Source organism: Dendropsophus ebraccatus, chromosome 2, assembly GCF_027789765.1.
Source record: "Dendropsophus ebraccatus isolate aDenEbr1 chromosome 2, aDenEbr1.pat, whole genome shotgun sequence".
NCBI lineage: Eukaryota > Metazoa > Chordata > Amphibia > Anura > Hylidae > Dendropsophus > Dendropsophus ebraccatus.
In genome coordinates, this window is record NC_091455.1 from 26,227,792 (window position 1) to 26,247,195 (window position 19,404).

General features: G+C 40.5%; 1 protein-coding gene across 1 annotated transcript in view; it reads left to right on the forward strand.

Annotated features, from left to right (window-relative positions):
- CSMD3 (CUB and Sushi multiple domains 3) overlaps nucleotides 1–19,404 on the forward strand; it is a 467,563-nt gene that overhangs the window by 269,053 nt on the left and 179,106 nt on the right. The window contains exon 26 of the mRNA XM_069959625.1: nucleotides 4,743–4,847. Coding sequence (XP_069815726.1) covers nucleotides 4,743–4,847 — 105 coding nt within the window. The remainder of the gene's footprint in view (nucleotides 1–4,742; nucleotides 4,848–19,404) is intronic.

The following is a 19,404-nucleotide window of genomic DNA, read 5'->3' on the forward strand; positions in this document are numbered from 1 at the left end:
TTAACCTCTACCTGGAGTTCCCCTTTAATGCTATTAGCATGCAGCACTTAGTACCACCACATCTATACAATTTATGACTGTAAGGTTTATTTTAATTGGTCAATACACATCTTTTTGCATTCTAATATTGGATTGGGCCAGCCACCACATTCTTGCCCTTGACATGAGTCCTTGCTCCAGATTTAAAAAATTGATCAGATTTGTCAAATCAGACCTAATACAAACGAGACTTCTGGTTCTAACTTGTTTGAGAGTGTTGAAATGTGTGCTAAAAGCTGTATTAATCCGGGCTAAAATTCAGTGTGTTTTAGCCCTAAATCTACAGATGTAGAGCAAGCCAACAAGTTTGTAACAGCTCTATGTTCAGTGTCGGACTGGCCCACCAGAGGACCAGAGAATCCTCCGGTGGGGCCCCAGCTTTAGAACCTGCACTAACACTCACTGACATGTCTTTTCTCACAGTTTTTTTATTGGTGGCCCCCCAGGATCATTTCCACTGGTGGGCCCCAGATGCCCCAGTGTGACACTATGTTGCTATACTGTATCTTAGAGTCCCAGGTAGGATGAGAGAGCACCAGGCTAGATGGCCGTCATTGTGGGTTGTGTGATATGTCAAAGGTTTGGAGGGGGGGATCCCAGCCTAGTCCAGGAGGCACGTTTAAATGTTTCTGCTGTGGGGCAAAGCTCCTAGTGCCTGTGTATCGCCCGGAGGCTAAAACTTAACCTTTATTTTTATCAGATAAAAAACATGGGAATCGTATCGACAAACAATGTGCAGTAGTGAATTAAAATAGAATAGGGTGGCTCACTCCTCTCTTTTGGAGTATAGGGAGTTATAGCTTATCATAGGTAGAGATAGCAGTTCTATCAACTTGACATAGCGTGGCAACCAAGCGATAAGCACAAAACACCCTTGGTTGCCCCTGACTGCTAATGTTTCTCTCCTACTAATCTTCCACATACAATATGCTGAAAGATAAGAGCGCGTCCACGTGGGAGCACACTAATGTCTGAGTACAGACAGCTTAATACGATTTTGTATACGCATATATTTCTCCCACTAGCAAACACCCATATCCTAAGCCAAAAACGTACCGCTGCCTTTTTCTGACATGTTTCGCCGGTAGCTCACTGGCTTTCTCAAAGTATCGGCAAATCTAGTTACTTGTCCAAATCCACTCCTTTTTAAGGGGTGGATGGACTCAGAACGAGGTTAGGGAAGGCTTCAGTTTGTATTTACACCAATGCGATAGTTGCACGTATTTCTTTGAATTTGATTGGTTCTGCAGGTCTAACAGTGATTGATTGCTCTTGGTACGTAACTTCCGTTGACACTTAGAAATTTTTCAGGAACACATCCCTAAAGTGCGCATGTCTTTAAACATAGACTCAATTGGAGTTATTGGGTATTACTGCGCATGTCTTGGGACTTAACTTCTTGAGTGTTTTGGAGGGTTAGTACGCATGACGCTGGACATAGTCTCTAGGACAGTCAAGGTAGTTTGTGCGCATGATAGGGCACTTAGACTTCAGGTCATATACAGCAATTAGTGCGCATGACTTATGAAGAAATGTACTAATTTGCCTAAATGCTCCCACGTGGACACGCTCTTATCTTTCAGCATATTGTATGTGGAAGATTAGTAAGAGAGCAACATTAGCAGTCAGGGGCAACCACGGGTGTTTTGTGCTTATTGCTTGGTTGCCACGCTATGTCAAATCGATAGAACTTTTGAGTTCACTATTTTAGCACCTACGGCCGAGGTGTTTCTAGCCTAACTGCTATCTCTACCTATGATAAGCTATAACTCCCTATACTCCAAAAGAGAGGAGTGAGCCACCCTATTCTATTTTAATACATTACTGCACATTTTTTGTCGATACACTTCTCATGTTTTTTATCTGATAAAAATAAAGGTTAAGTTTTAGCCTCCAGGCGATACACAGGCACTAGGGGCTTTGCCCCACAGCAGAAACATGTCAAAGGTGTGGCATGCCTCTCAAATAGCACAGTGCACCACCACCACTGTTTTCCACTATGATGGTTGCAAGCAATGCATTTGTATGCATCCGCGTTGACCCAATTTTTGTGTACGTTATAAAAAGGGTGCATTTTGATTTTTTTTTTCCTTTTTTATAATCAAAGTCAATACAAAAATGTATAAAAACCAATGCACACAAATGCATTCGTTTTTTCATACTTTTCTTGCAAAAACAGACAACAGGTAGTGTGAACCGAACCCAGCCTTACATAATACAATTCATTCTTTCTAATGTCTTGGTTCTTGGTTACTTTAAGCTGTACTAATTTGACTGTGAAAATAATCATGAAAATCATAATAAGAGGTAGAACTCGAAGTAGTAGGAGTGTGATGAAGCCATCAACAACAAATAAAGTGCTATTTTTATATTGTCATTATTTAGTTCTTAAAAGAAGTAAGGCGTAATCTATTGTTTCTTTGTTGAGTGTAGGGTATTATTAAATTGCTTGTTTGATCTACTTACAGCAATGTTTTTGCTCTCGCATTCTGTCTTCAGTCTTGAGTCCTTCACTTTTAAAATTTTTTTAAAGAATAGGGCGGTGCACAATTTGGCAGGGTGGTTATATTCAAACATTAAATGTCCTGCTGCTTCTTTAGTCAAAATTATTAGTCAAATGCATGTATAAGAGTACTGTCTATTTACGGCAAATATTAGAGGCCGTGTACATGGGGATGAAAAAGCAGCGACTGGAGTACAGAGAGGAAAGTACAGGCAAAGTGGGTCAATTTTACTATTGCAAATGCATCAAATTAGTGCATATTTATTATGTCTTGTAGAAAGGTCAAAGACGTGATTGAGGATTAGTCACTGAGGTGGGGCTTCGTAAAAAAAAAAAAAAAAGTTAACAAATTTTTTGTAGGGTCTAAACTTAGAGTAGACAGTTTAAAGATGCACTAGAACTATGAAACAACCCGAGCCAGTGTCATAAGCCTGCTGGATTCTTTGACTGACCAAGTTTATACTGTATAAAGGTCAGATTAGACATCCCAATTAGAAATGAGCGAACCTGGAGCATGCTCGAGTCAATCCGAACCCGAACTTTCGGCATTTGATTAGCAGCGGCTGCTAAACTTGGATAAAACCCTAAGGCTATGTGGAAATCATGGATATAGTCATTGGCTGTATCCATGTTTTCCAGACAACCTTAGAGCTGTATCCAAGTTCAGCAGCCCCCGCTAATCAAATACAAAACGTTCGTGTTCGGATCAACTCGAACCCGAACCCGGTTCGCTCATCTCTTATCCCAATGCACGCTGCAAGCAAGTGCCAATCCGCTATATCAGCCCTCACTTACCAAGCCTATCAGAGACGCTGACCACTACAGCGGCGTCGCCTGCACACTTCCTCCACAGAAATGTCCTTTCAGAGCTCATTTGCTTTTTGGTAACTCCATGTTGAATACATATTCTCTATTTATCTAGACCAAGATACCATGAATAAGAACCAGTTTGGTTTGAAACGCGTCGGTTATTTTGAAAATTTGCTACAATAAAATATATGAATTTTAAAGAGAGCTGAAGGATTTTGGTCTTTTCTCTTATGAATACCCCGGTATCCAGGGGCGTTGCCTTCGTGCTTAACATTTATTACACAAGAAGTACTCATACACAGACTGGGCACTGACCACGCAAATGAATTAAGCATATTAGATAGCTCGATAATTGTGCAGGCAGGGCCCTTGCTTTAATCAGCCACCATCCACACATCACCTATTACACTAAGGACTTATTCACTTCCACAATTACAGACAAATTTAAGGCCCATCGGTTTCTATGGGGCTAGTCACACTATCCGTAGTTTTATGGATCTGCAAAATTGGTAATGTCACAGTGTGGATCGTAATTGCGGAACAATTAGTCAACAGAAGTCTTTGGGATTTACAATTTTGCGGATATTACATGAGTATTATTAGCTTCCCATTGAACATGTGAACGAGGCCGATGATTTGTGATGATTTTTTTTTGACACGGTGAAAGATAACGACATCAGCGATGAGCAAGCATTTGCTCGCTCATCAGGTGATCGCTGTCTCTATTACGCTGGGAGATATCTGTGTTAGATCATATTAATACATTTGGCCCAATGCTCAGTGCTCAACGTTCCCTATATGTAAGGAGAAATGGGGATCAACATGATGTAAAACTAAGGGGTGTCCTATCTCCTTCACAGCCCGAAATCAAATCTAATCCGATTCCCTTTAAGCTTTTGTGCCTGACCAAAACCAAGAGTAAAGGTCGTGGAAGATATCTTATTCTCAATATTTGGCTGCCCCCTTACAAAGCGAGTCTTTGGCCGATACCACCAATAATACTTATGCCTTTGCTGGATTTCACCTGATGTTTAACATGCTTAAAGGGATTGTCCAAGGATAAAATTATATAGATAGATGGCTGGGGTTATATAAAAAGTGATATACAATCATTCTGATTGCTCCTCAATCATCGCTTCTTCCTTCTAGTGATGATTCGCATAATAATAATAATAATAATAATGATAATAATAATGTTGTTGTTGTTTTGTTATTGTTGTTGTTAATCTTATTATTATTATTATTATTATTATTATTATTATTATTATTATTATTATTATTATTATTATGTTCAGAAAAAAAATGAGCGTTTACAAGAAAGTATATTTAAATATTTGCTCATTGTCTGATATATTCCTCCTCATATCTAATGTCTTTCTTTTCTTCCCAGGAACCACCATACCTCACCTTCTAAACAGCACATCAAACAATCTTTACTTAAATTTTCAATCAGACATCAGTGTTTCGGCAGCTGGGTTCCATCTGGAATATACAGGTACTTGTCTATTTTCTTGATACACCAGCAGCACCAATAATAATCTGCTCAGTGACACTCAAGGTCACAAAAATGGAACACCCAACATAATAACTGTGTTAGACCGGCAAATGTAAAAAAAAAAAAAAAAAGTGAATTCTTGTTAATTTATAAAATATGGTAAAGGCTTATTTGGAAAATGCATTCACTTCTACATGCACAGTGACCCCCCTAGGCCCATCATTTGCATGTCTGTGTTGGAGATTCATCAAACACAGTGTAAAGTGAAACTGGCTCAGTTGCCCCTAGCAACCAATCAGATTCCACCTTTCATTTTCCAAAGAGTCTGTGAGGAATGAGACGTGGAATCTGATTGGTTGCTAGGGGCAACTGAGCCAGTTTCACTTGTTTGATAAATCTCTGCCTATGTCACTAGCCCCATCACTTACTGTGCATGTCTATTACTTATAAGGCGGCAATATCACATGGGCATTGTTCATACTGTATATTTTGTGGTATATTTTTCTATGTACATTACATTGAATTTCATAGATATGCTTCTTGCTTCCATTGGTCTACACCTAGTTAAGGGGCTCTCACTTAGGAGCAGCAGCAGCAGACCCCTGCTGACTTCAGTGGGAAGCCCAGATGATCAAGGGATCGCCTGGGCCGCCCCTCCCGCAGCTCCCCGCCTCCCCTCCCGCTGCTCTTCGCTGGCTGTCTATGCACTTAATAGCACGGGGAATGAGCGTGCTTCTCTCTCATTACCTTGCCGTGTCATATGACCTTTAGTCGGTTCGGGACTTAGACCAATCAAAACTTTTGACATGACAAACTTAAAGCTCGTGTGTCATGCTAGGTTCCCCTTGCAGCAGCAATAGGAATGTATGGACAGTTGGAAGTTCCCTTGAAATAACAGATGTTTACCAGTGATTTTAGAAGTCAGACCTTTGTCAATCAGAAGATCATATAAGGCTGGAGTTACATGTGGTGGTACCGTGCCATGGATCTAATCTCTGTGTGGCTCAAACATTTTAACAAGAATAGCATTTTTTATTAAATAAATTAACCATCTTTTTTTAATCTTATATAATGGGGGAGATTTATCAAACATGGTGTAAAGTGAAACTGGCTCAGTTGCCCCTAGCAACCAATCAGATTCCACCTTTCATTTTCCAAACAGTCTGTGAGGAATGAAAGGTGGAATCTGATTGGTTGCTAGGGGCAACTGAGCCAGTTTTACTTTACACCATGTTTGATAAATCTCTCCCAATGCCTTTAAATACCTAGTTGTGTTCTTTTACCTGGGTTGCTAGTAACTGTACCAACACTGTTCTCACTGGTCTCATTATTGTTTCAATGTTGTAGCCTGTTATTTAAGGAAAGGAAAAAAAAAAAAAAAAAAAAATAATAATTCTACTCAATGTGAGATAAGCCTTAAAGTGTCACTGTCGTGAAATTTTTTTTTGCAGAAATCAATAGTCCAGGCGATTTTAAGAAACTTTGTAATTGGGTTTATTATCCGAAAAATGCATTTTTATCATGAAAAAGCAGTTTGAAGCTCTCCCCCCTGTCTTCATTGTTCTCCTATGGAGAGAGCTAAAGAAAAGACCAAAACAGGACAACAAAGAGTTAATCTACAAATCCCTCACGGGATATCTCTACTGACCATCACCAGTGACCTGTCTGAGCTCGGATTACAGCTGTCACCCAGCTCCGTGCCTGTAATCCTCTGTTATCTGCTTTCTGCTGCCGGCTAACTCCCTCCTTCCTCCTCCCCCCTCCCCTCTCCCTAGAACAGACAGGGGACGTCTCCTGCAACAAGTCACAATTTTCAGATTTTTCAGAGTGGATGAAAAAGAGGAAGGAGGGGGGGACCTGGGAAAAGGCTTTTTACATGCAGATAATGGCAGATTTGGCTAATAAACCCAATTACAAAGTTTCTTAAAATCGCCTGGACTATTGATTTCTGCAAAAAAAAAACAAAAACGACAGTGACTCTTTAAAGGGCTGTACAGATTTACTGCTTTCACATTAGTGCTTCTTCCTGTGTTTTTGGAGAGTAGATGGAAACAATATATATATATATATATTATATATAGTTATGACCAGCAATAAGCTTGTATTGTGTATGTATGTGTATATATATATATATATATATATATATATATATATATATATATATATATATATGTATATATACACATACATACACAATACAAGCTTATTGCTGGTCATAACTATGATCTTTATGTTCTTTGTGTATGATAAAACGTGTTGCACATTACCTAACAACATGTAAGGGAAGCTGTCAATAGGCCCCATAGTCGTCAGCTCTGAATACCATTATCCAACTCTTAGGAGATACAGTATCATAGATAAAAGTGCTTATTACAGGGATTGAAGACCATTAGCACAGTAGGGTGTGAAATACTGTAAATGATACGAGCAATTGAAAAGAAAAGGTTTGTGGGGTCAATGTGATGTAAATGATATTATAATGAATCATAGCCATTATCTATACGCAGTTTTATCAACCGTTTGTGGACTGAGCCCGGGCGACGTATAACAGAATGAACGCCCTGGAGTGGGAAAGAAAGCAGAGAAAGACAAATAAAATTGCAAGGGGCTTGAAAAAGCTCATCCAGAGAATAGCCTAAGAATTATTCAGTCTTAAGAGAGGGAATCTGAGTCTTCTCTGGCGGGGGAATGGGGGAATTTGGTCTACAATTGCCAAGAAAGATTAAATGCATTCAGCGCCTGTGCAGTACAATTGGTGCATATACCAAGAAAATATAAAAGATACTTTTTTTTTTTTACATAAGTTTGCAATATAACTTTATTAAAGAAAATGTACCAGTGCTGCCCACAGTTGGCCGTGTTGGGAACTACAGGGCTCCAGTACTACTGACGCAGACTTCTTTAAAGCAACTCTGTACCCACAATCTGACCCCCCCAAACTGCTTAACTGCTTAATCCAAGATCTGTCCTGGGGTCCATTCGGGAGGTGATGCAGTTATTGTCCTGAAAAAGTTCTTTTTAAAAAAAATTTGCAGCCCTTTGTCAAATTGGCGTGGCCTAGAGTTTCCGTACCCTAGGCTTGCACCGCCTCTCTGTCCCTCCTCTCTGCCCTCTTCATCATTAGAAACGGCCCAGGCAGGATTTTTCCTATTCATTACCTGTGTGAACACTGCACAGGTGCCTTAACAATTTAACACATGTGCAGTGTCCAGACAGGTGATGAATAGGAGAAATTGTTCTAGAGGCATTCCTAATGGTGAAGACGGCGGTTAGGAGGGACAGAGAGGTTTCACAATCCTAAGACATTGCTACTTTAGGCCACACCAGTTTGACACAGGGCTGCAAGTTTAAAAGTTGTTTTTTAAGGAGAATAACTGCATCACCTGCCGGACGGACCCCAGGACAGATCTTGGATTAAAAGCAGCTATCTGAGTATACAAGCGGTTTTGGGGGGGGGGCTCAGATTGTGGGTACAGAGTCGAGCCTCAGCCAAATTCTCGCAGGCGGCAGAGGAGAGAGTAACGATGAAGTATTGCTTACCTCTTCCGCTGCCCGCGATGAGTGGTGGGACCTACCTTAGGACCCCCACCAGAAGGCATTTTCATCACAACTCGGGGCGGAGGAATGCCTGCCCTGGCTGATGGACAGCTCGTGCGATCCGGGGCTGAAGGGGCATGGGGAAAGGTGTGTTAAATATTTTCCCCTGTGCACCTGCCTTTACAAAAAAACAAAAAAAACAGGAAGGCTGGACTTCTCCTTTAAGCAACCCTGCAGTACATTGTTGGCAGCAGAAGGGTCTTTTAACCCCCTATTTCACATAGCTGTAAACCAGATAGCTATCTTTCCCAATCCACACATATGGATGCATGCTTAGCTCAGTGGGGAAAAGGGAGAAAGCTGCTGCCAGACTCCTTGGTCTGGGGCTTCTTGGTCCAAGAATCAAGTGACCAGATATGTTCAAATCCAGCGTGCCGGACCTCTCTCACATGTGCTAGAAGAGGTGAAGAGATATTAAGTAGGCAATGCCTCTGTAATCTGCAGGTTCATCCATCCTTAACCGAATGTGTATGGCTAGCTCATGTAATTTTATCAACCAATAAACACATGGTACATATCATTAGATGGGGTTGATTCCACATTTGTAAGCTACATCAGAAATATCCGTATAATATCTGTCTGTATACCAAAGAAGATATTTGCGGACATGTGCTGAACATATGCATTGTGGATTCTTGGGTTCATCTGCATAGTGTGCAACATTTGATTACCGGTGGCTGAAGAAGTTGGGTGCACCTAAGGCTGCCGGGAAAACATGGATACTGCCATCGGCCGGGTTCACACTACGTATAACACAGAACACAAAACGGACGGTGTTACTGAAGTACCAGCTGGATTATGTTAATTTCTGGTGAATTTGAATGCAGGCGCATCCATGTGCGCCCACATTCACCGCTACACGCTCCATTGTGTGAACTGACATGTTATGTGCGGCCGCTATTCAATGAATAGCAGCCGCAGAACACTGACATGTCAGTTTTTTGTGCGGCTGGATGGAATCCCAGCCGGAGCGTATAATATGTGCATACGCTCCGGCCAGGATTCCATTCATGCACATACAACGTATCTTTTGTATCAATCACGGCCGTTGTTGCAAATTGCAACAACAGCCGTGATTAATGCAAAACATATGTTGTGTGAATATAGCCATAGGCTATATCCATGTTTTCCAGGATTCCCAAATGCTGCCACCAGTAATCAAATGCCACACACTTGGTTTCCAATAAACCCAAGTATGCTTGAGGTTCGCTCATCTCTTTTCTTGCTATCTCACTCTCTAAATAAAAATTACATAATTTACATCATAAAGGGGTCAAAAAAAAATCACCATAGAAGCTTAAATAGCCTTATTTGTCCAAGGGTCATAGGGACATGAATCTGGACAATAGATGACAGGATTTGACTTTGTTTGGAAGGTATAAACTATACATAGATCAATCCATTTGTCTACGACATTCAATTATAGCTTCAACCATGGATCCTGACTTCAAGGATTATAAGATCTTCCAAAGCAGATTGTTTTTGTTTTGCAAGTGAAAGGGTACAGCAGGCTAATTCTTCCTTGGAGATAATGAGTAAGCAGGAGTTTCGGTACAGTCTACAAAAAAAAATTGTATTGTTTCATTTTCTTTCGCTCTGATAATAAGCCTGGAAAGAAATATAACAAGTACAGCTTGGGCCAGTCCTTTCCTCCCCCTGCTGGCTCCCAGCAGTTCCCTTTCTACTGTCGGGATTGAGTTAATAGGATAAATTTGTAATATTTTTTTTAACCACGGTGCTCTTCTCATTTTCTGAAAAATTCAGTCTTTCGGGTTTCTCGGAGCAGCGAAAAATTGTGTCTTTTTATTCTTTCATGTTTTCTTTGTCTCCATTAAGCCGCCATATCTCTCCGCTGTGTTGTCACAAAAGCCTAAGCTGCAAATGGCAACTTAGTGTAGGAACATTATTCCCGAAAATTGTTGTGAAGCTCAATCTTTTTTTTCTTCAGTCGGACATCTCTGTTTCTGTGTTTTCAAGAGATTGGTGTCAAAAAGTCAAATATATTACAGAGCTTGCACGACTCCGGCTTAGGGCATGGTGGAAAATGGTTGTTATGTAGTGATAGGAGGCTTACAGAAGGGCTACTGGGAATGAAATTGCTAGGGATTTAAATAAAACATTTGGCGGGTATAGGGTTCAGGGTCTACGATAAAACGATCACATTTACTTGGTATAAATCCTGTGTGGTTATTCATTTATATTCAACAAAAATAGAAGAAACCAGTTACGTCCTCCTGCACTGAGGTCACTATGGAACCACACTGTCTGCCATTGTTAAAAAGAAAGGGAAAAAAAAAGGGTGGGGGGGGAGTGAAAGCTTTGGTGAGCATGGTAACAAATTGAACAATATACCAAATTGTATTTTACACTGAACATTTATCTCTATACTGAAGCATGTGTCAACATAAACCAACATTCTAGACTAAAGAGATGGTGGTGCCTTTTATTAATAACCCCCTGTATCATTTTTCCTTGCAGTATATGGACAGAATTATTATTATTTATATATATTTTTTGCATAATACACTCACAGATGGGTTTAGTTAAAGGGGTACTCTGGCCCGAGGGTATTTTTGAGCTATGGCGGGGAAAGGGGTGATTATTAGAGATGAGCAAACTTTTCAAAAGTTCGGTCCGACCGAATTTCGGATTTCTTCGGATTTCATAGTTTAAAGCATCTATATGATACGGGGGTAGTGTATTTGGTTGAATTTAGGGCTCTACGTGTCAGTAACATCATTATATTTTCGATATCTCAGTCAATTTTATTTTTTTTAGACTTTAATATTCACCATTACAAGGTCTATGCAGGAAACTCACCATTACAGGGTCTATGCAGGAAATTCACTATTACAGGGTCTATGCAGGAAATTCACCATTACAGGGTCTATGCAGGAAAAAGGTCACAAATGCAGTGAAGGAGCAGCAGTAGTCATTGGAGGCCAGTACAGGAGCAGCAGTAACCAACATGGAGGACAGGCAGGAGCAGCAGTAGCCAACATGGAGGACAGGCAGGAGCAGCAGTAGCCAACATGGAGGCCAGGCAGGAGCAGCAGTAGCAAACATGGAGGGCAGGCAGGATTAGCAGTAGCCAACATGGAGCCCAGGCAGGAGCAGCAGTAGCAAACATGGAGGGCAGGCAGGATCAGCAGTAGCCAACATGGAGGACAGGCAGGAGCAGCAGTAGCCAACATAGAGGACAGGCAGGAGCAGCGGTAGCCAACATGGAGGCCAGGCAGGATCAGCAGTAGCCAACATGGAGCCCAGGCAGGAGCAGCAGGAGCCAACATGGAGGCCAGGCAGGAGCAACAGTAGTCAACAATTGGGTATATAGCACTTTTTTAAAGATATAATGCTATACACCTGAACCAGGTATTTTGGTCTCTCAGGATAAGACGGATGTGATATACACCCTTTCAATCAGAAGGGTCCAAGTATGGAAATTGGGTATATATATATCCCATTTTTTAAAGATACAATGCTATACACCTGAACCAGGTATTTTAGTCTCTCAGTATAAGACAGATGTGATATACACACTTTCAATCAGAAGGGTCCAAGTATAGAAATTGGGTATATAGCACTTTTTTAAGATACAATGCTATACACCTGAACCAGGTATTTTTGTTTCTCAGGATAAGACGGATGTGATATACACACTATCAGAAGTATAGGACTTGTATATCTGTACTGCACGTTTTGGTTCCGTGCACCCTTTTCTGTCCAATGCCTAATCTATCTATCTTTCGCCCTCTCTATATTTCTCTCTTTCCTCTCCGCTTTCCTAATCTTTCCTTTCCCACAACATCTTCTCAGTAGTTTGTAGTACACAACAGCAGCTTGCTTCCTCTCTCTCTCTCTCTCTCTCTCCCTCTACACACTGCGTGGTGCGGTCATGTGACCGCTCCTTTTAAAGCAATACCGACGTCACATAGGGGGTGGGCTAGTACAAGATCCCTTCTGATTGGATGTGTTCGGGGCATCATGGGAAAGCGCTTTTCCCACCCGGAACACTTCCTGCTTTCTAGTCTTTCTCCTTTTCTGCCATTTTAGAAAGCAAGGGGAAAAAAAATCGGAGCGGATTTCCAAAAATCCGTATCCGATCGGTCACTTACTTCCCCAGTTCCAGCGCTGTGTCCCGGATCGCGCCGCCCCGTACATCTGTCCCACGGCCGCTTCCTGCTGTGAGCTACGGCATGAGACGTGACTTCTCAAGGCAGCTCAGCCATTCAGCGGCCGAGGCCGAGGAGGCCAGTACACAATTATACTTCTGGATAACTAGAAATATAGCCACATGGCTGATACTGATAAATAGAGTATTCAATATTTTTATGGCCGCGATGGTATCCTGAGCTACAGGCCGCTGCCGCTCCACTCCCTGCTGTCCCACTCTCTCCGCACACACCAGAGCCCATGTGCAGGGGTCCGGTGCCGTGGTCCCTTTGGCCCCTTCTGGCAACTTTGGCCTCCTTCTGCTCTGCCCGGCGTGGGTGTCCCCTTCTCCTAGGGTGCACGTTCCGGTTCTCTGAGGTTTAAAGGGACAAGTCGGCCCTAACTGGAAAGTTGCACCAATCATTCCCCCTATAAATAGAACACCTGTCCTGACCTTCTCTGTTCCTCTGCATGCTTTCTTTCGTGTGTGGTTCCAGCTCTCCTTGTTCCTGCCCGTTGTTCCAGCAGCCCGTGTTTCTGTTGTCTGTGGTTCCAAAAGTCCTGCTGTGATCTTGCTGTCAGCCCACATATTTCCAGTTGCATCTCGCCTGCCGCTGTTAGCAAGCCTAGCCAGGGCTATCGACCTGGGCGTCGCCTGCCGCAGCAAGTCCATCCTGCCTTGCGGTGGACACTGGTGAAGTTCAGCCCCCCTTAGACTCTGCTCCCTGGTGCGGCTACTTCATCGCTAGCGACAGTACAGCGGATCCACCACTCCAGTCAATACAACCTTCTGCCAATCTAGAGTTTTTTTTAATCTTGATTTTACTTTAGGGTGCCTTCACACCTACCGTATCGCAGCAGAAAATCCGCTGCGGATCCGCAGCAGATCCGCAGCAGATTTAACTAAATGAATGAACACAGCATTAAATAAGCACTGTCAAATCCACTGCGGATCCGCAGCAGATTTGTAAGTGCAGATTTGATGCTGTGGTCATTCATTTAGTTAAATCTGCTGCGGATCCGCAGCGGATTTTCTGCTGCGATACGGTAGGTGTGAAGGCACCCTTACTTTGATCTTTTTTCTTTTTTTTTTTTTTACTTTTAAGTACTGGATATATGTTTAAGTACTGGATGATGTATTCTAGTTTAGGTTTCAGTTATAAAATAATATCCTCTCTATTTTTTTTTTATATATATACAATAAAACTTTATATTTGGAATTATTATCCCAGTTGACACCACTCTGACTGTTTTACACGATGGATGAAAATATTGGCGCCTTGTAACTTTTCTTCATTTTCTTAACTGACATAAACTTTATTAGAGAGAAAGAAAAAAAAATGTTCAGATGTCCTAATGACTTTAATGCAGCTGATAGTTTTGGCTTGAATTCACCTCGAAAAATCTTGATTATTTAATTACTGTAATTAGTTTGCAGATTTTCAAGCGGCGTCAAAAAGAAGTTAATTAGAAAACATGAATAGATAATGTTCACTGAACTCAAAACACCTGCTGTTTAGCAAATGAAATGTTGATCTATTAATGCTTCCAAGGCTTTAGAATTTGCTATTAACAATAATAATGACAGGTGTTTGTATTATAGTATTGAGGTTTTTTTTTTTTACAAATAAAACCTCTGAAGAACAAGACAAAGCTAAAAAGGAAAAAAAAATGTCTTCCTATAATTTGATGGTATACATGACTCAACCACTAGGTATATATATAAAAAAGGGCTAATGCAGTGATTTCGGTGATCAGAACTGAACTCAATTTCTTAGAAGTTGTCAGTCATACAACTCAACCTCGCCTTAACATGGTCATTAACCTTTCAGGATAAGCTGTCCTGCATGTGTACAAGAAATTAAAATATTCTTCCCTACTAAATAAATTTTATATGGCATTTTTCACCAGTTTCCCAGTCTCTAATTTTCAGTTGTCCCTGAGATAGTGAGAGGAGATTTGCTGTTGTGATGTCTCCTATGCACTGTACTAACGTTATCTTTATAGCGCATCCTCTAAAACACCAACATTGTGAAAAACATTTTAAAGCAATGCTGAGCAGTGTATGCTGTAAATCATTATGTGGTGCTACTGAGCAGTGTAAGCTGTACATCATTATGCAGCAGTGTAAGCTGTATAATTATACAGTAGTACTGAGCAGTGTAAGCTTTATATAATTATACAGCAGAACTGTGCAGTGTAAGCTTTATATAATTATATAGCACTACTGAGCAGTGTAAGCTGTAAATCATTATACAGTAGTACTGAGCAGTGAATGCTGTGAATCAAGCACAATAAATTGTAGGTAAAACACATAAAAATGTTTTAGAAGTTTATTTTTCTCTTTCTGTGCACCTCTATCGCTTCTGTGGACATCAAGTAACCTAATTTTAAATATGTCTTGCTGTGAATGGTAAATTTAGGTAAAATTTTAAAGTAGGAGTGAAGTCTGATAAGGGGGGTATTTTTCTCTCATAAGATATATTCCAAATTTTCTTCAACCTCTACTGGCTGTTATTGTCTTCTTACTCTGAAAACCTGTACACAGACTGTGTTATTACCCACTACAAAGTGCCTATAGCTTACTTTCTTCCTCATCAACACCATACATGAGCATTTTCCAGGTATGTTTTCCATTCTGTCCAAGCTTTGAGCTTCATGCACAACATCCTTCCCTTTTTGCTGTCATGTCTAATACTGAGTGAAGGGAGTGAAGACAGCCTCATGCATTCATTTTATGTTTCTGTACACTCAGTTCTAAGGGCAGTGGCACAAAGCCAGCAAATAGATATAAAGCCATACAATGCATAGAAAAACACAGAGATAGTGAGTGCAATGCCATGTAAAATCCCTATGATGTGAATACTGCAATGACTAGTATTGCCCATTAATGCTATACAAATGTATGCGGTACTGTGCTTTAAATGAGTTTTCATTGCTCCCTAGCACACTGACTGCTCTTTATCTGGATGCAAAGGATGCAGGCTTTTCCCATTATGTGATTTGCATCCGTTAAGGAATAGGCATGCAGCCTACACAAAGAATGGCAGGTCAGGGGGCCTTGAGCTTCCTCCTAACCATCAATTGGAATAAGAAACCTTTCTTGGCCTGTGAGATGTTTCTGGTGTCTCTCAGTGAAGAAAGGTTAAACGTTTCAAATGTGCAAGTTCACCAATCCATTGATCAGTGAACCTTATGTACTGTGTTGAACAGTACAGTTTTTTTCTAATTTTCTCTATTTAAGATGATGGAGGCTTAGGCTATGGTCACGTCTAGTAAGAGACTGGCCAGTCTCGGAAAAGATGATCCTGGATTATCTTTAGCGCTGCTGAGTTCTGATGGGTGCGCATCCATGCGCACCCGCATCAGAACTCCCCACTGCACACAATGGTGCATGCGGCCAGAGCCGCACGCTCCATTATGTGAACTGGTAGGGTTTTTGTGGCCGCTATTCAATAAATAGCGGCCGCAGAAAACTGATATAATAAACATAATATGAATAAAAAGCCATATAAATTTTAGGGATTGGAGACACAATTTTGTGATAATTATAAATTGTTACACTCCCCAATCTTTAAGAAGTGGTGAATGTCAGTCATTTGATTGGGACTAATGTAAATCTTTGGATCAGACAATTGCATATACATAAAGAAGGAAAAAAAGAATATGCACATAAAGGTAGCATATCAACCTATACTTTATAGAACAAAAAAATCCCTATACAAAAATTACTAAACAGGAGCAGTAAAACTAAGGAGAGAAGCCCTAAATACTACCAAACATTTAGAACACTTAAAGAGACACACGCTTATCCCCCTTACATCTAAAATGACCCTAGGCAACATCACACAGGATGACATACAAATGCAGTGTATAGATCAAGAACAAAGGTAAACAAAAATAAATAAATAAATAAATATATATATATATATATATATATATATATATATATATATATATATATATATATATATAGATATATATATATACACACATATTAAAGAAAAAATGCTCAGAGTTCACTATGTTTGGTCCAGATCAAACGGTCAGGTGGGGACAGGAACATCCCATGCGTTCCGCCATCCTAACCACTTCCTCATGGATGTGAGGATGGTGAAATGCGTGGGTTGTTCCTGTTCCTGTGGGAATGCGGTCTCAGTAAAAAAAAGTGTTGCTTCAGTTGAAATAGGTGTGGCATAGGTGTACCGCCTGATATGCTGTGACAAATTCTGTGCATCTGAAGCTTGCACTAAGAATTTGACAGGTTTAGTAAATTTTGGCCTATGGATGCTATAAATCTAGCAAAAGCTGCATAAAAATACTAGTTTTTATGACTTGCAGTATGTTTTCATGTGTTTTAGAAACTTTGTAGACTTTTTCATGGTTTAGCGACTTAGAAGAAAGCGGATATAGATTTAATGACAAGCAGGGTACCTTAAATGCCAAGTCCTGAATATGTGACAAATTTTGGTGCCAATTTTTTGGGTATAAAAATAACCCAGCTACTGGATGGTCTAAGCTTAGACTAGACAACCTAAATAAATACCAGATTTCAACCTGCCTGAGCCACTGGTGCAATTTTAGGCTGTCTAGTCTAAGTGTAAATTGTCTTAAAATAAGACCTTAATAACTATATTTATCAAAATGTTCTTTGTCTTTAATCCATTGTAGATTTCAGATGTCGGGTGAGTGTAGCCATGATATGATTTAATCCTATAAATCCAATGTCCCGCATTATACTTCAGCTTCTTAGAATCTGCAGACTCCTATAACAATGACGTCACGGCGTATTATAGAGTCTCCTTGAGCATAAAATACTCAACCTCAAAGGAAAAATGAAATATTGTCACAATTGAAAATTTCTGTAACAATAAACCAGTGGCAAATCCGGCATTTCTCATTGTGGTAACGTATGGTGACAGCAGTGTCAGGCGGTAACAATAGACCCTAACTGTGTTCCAGAATTATGCAGCTGGTCTTAGTGGCTGAGCTGATAACAGGGATATAAATGCTGATAGCTGGACTCTAGTAATTTGTATGAATTCAATTAGTATTACCTACAAACACAGAAAGACATTTGTCAATGTCAGGGTCCCATACAAAATTCCATTACTTTCAAATAGAAAGCTTTTCTGGAGCAAATGGGATTGCGGTTTAGTTTAACCGTTTCCAGGTGGAGGATCTTTGTGATGGGCTTCTTTTCTTGCGTTGTATCCTTTGATATGTTTTGAGGTTGTAAATTGTTTATATCGCTTCATCGCTTTGTCTTGCGTGTAAAGAGTTGATGTGCCGCCACTCTGTACAGTACTCTGAATTGTTAAAGGAGGAACGGGCAACTATATTTTCAGCTTTATAGGTGACACATAGGTAGCCATTGCTTCTAAACCGTACAGCCTGAACGATCCCAAGGACCTCTCTGCCACATAAGAAGAATCTAATACTATAAATGACAAATTGTAGTTGGAGGCAATTTTTCATTTGGTTCAATTGCATAATTTATATCATATGTGGCATATACAATACACATACAGTGCAATGACCCGGAGTAGTATTACGAGGGATCAAAGCATTCTACTAACCTTTAGGTGTTGCTGCTTTGCCTTAGACATTCCTCGGTTTGATGTGTACACATGGAATGTACAAAGGGGCACAAACTAATAACTTACACCCTCAAAAATGAACCTTCATGTTAAGAACGGTGACAAAAAGTATAAAAATTCAAAACTTCAAGAACATAAGAAAATAATGTGTTTAAGGCTACGTTCACACGAAATATATTTTCTATTAATGACGGTTGTTGTTGCTGATTTGCAACAACGGTCAGGATTAATAGAAAATTTACATTGCTCTGCAGTCAATGGGATCCCTAGCAGCCGCGGCGAAAACTGACATGTCAGTTTTGTGCGGCCGCTATTCATTGAATAGCGGCCACACAGAACTGTTGGTTCACACAATGGAAAGTGTGGCTCCGGCTGCACTTTTATTGTGTGCTATTGTGCCTTGGGATGTGAGCACACACAGATGCGCCCGCATCCCAATTCACCACAAATGCAGTACATCCAACCGGTACTGCAGTACCGGCCAGGATAATCTTCACAGACACCGGCTGGGTCACAGAACGGCTGGTGTCTTACAGCGTGTGAACCCGACCTAAAGTTGTATTTAATATATGATGCCAATTAATTAAAGGTACAAGGAGATGTTATAAAGATTCCTACATAACAAGCTAAAACAAACAAACAAAAAAAAACAATACATACCAAGCTGAAAAAATGTATGGCCCACTGACCAGCACCTCATACCGTGACATGCATTTCACCTTCACGTTTGACTATCTTGTCATTTAAATGTACCTATCACTTTGGAACTGCGTCAGGATATATTGAAAAAATTCCTGCAGGAGTTCCGTACCCCTGCTTATTCCAAAAGAGGACCATCCACCTGCAGGATATTTTCAGTGTACTCTGTTACAGTCCAGAATTGATAGGTTCACTTTGACAGATGAAAGATTAGAGGGGAGTTTATTGTCCTTTTATGTCACTTTTTTGGGTATTCAAAGTAGCAAATTTTGACAGACACATGTCTGCACAAATTGCCTTTTTACTTTTTTTATGCTACATATGGCTCTTTTCAAAAAGTTGGACAAGCCTTAGTGGGGTGGGCGACCTCCCATTGTGTTTATCATTACCTAGTTGGCATTAGTTATGCCATATTGTTACTCCAGCTTAGAACTAGGGTAGGTTTCCTAATGTAGAGTAAGGGCCCTATTCCACAGTAACGATAATCGGCCGGATTGGCCCCATTTGGC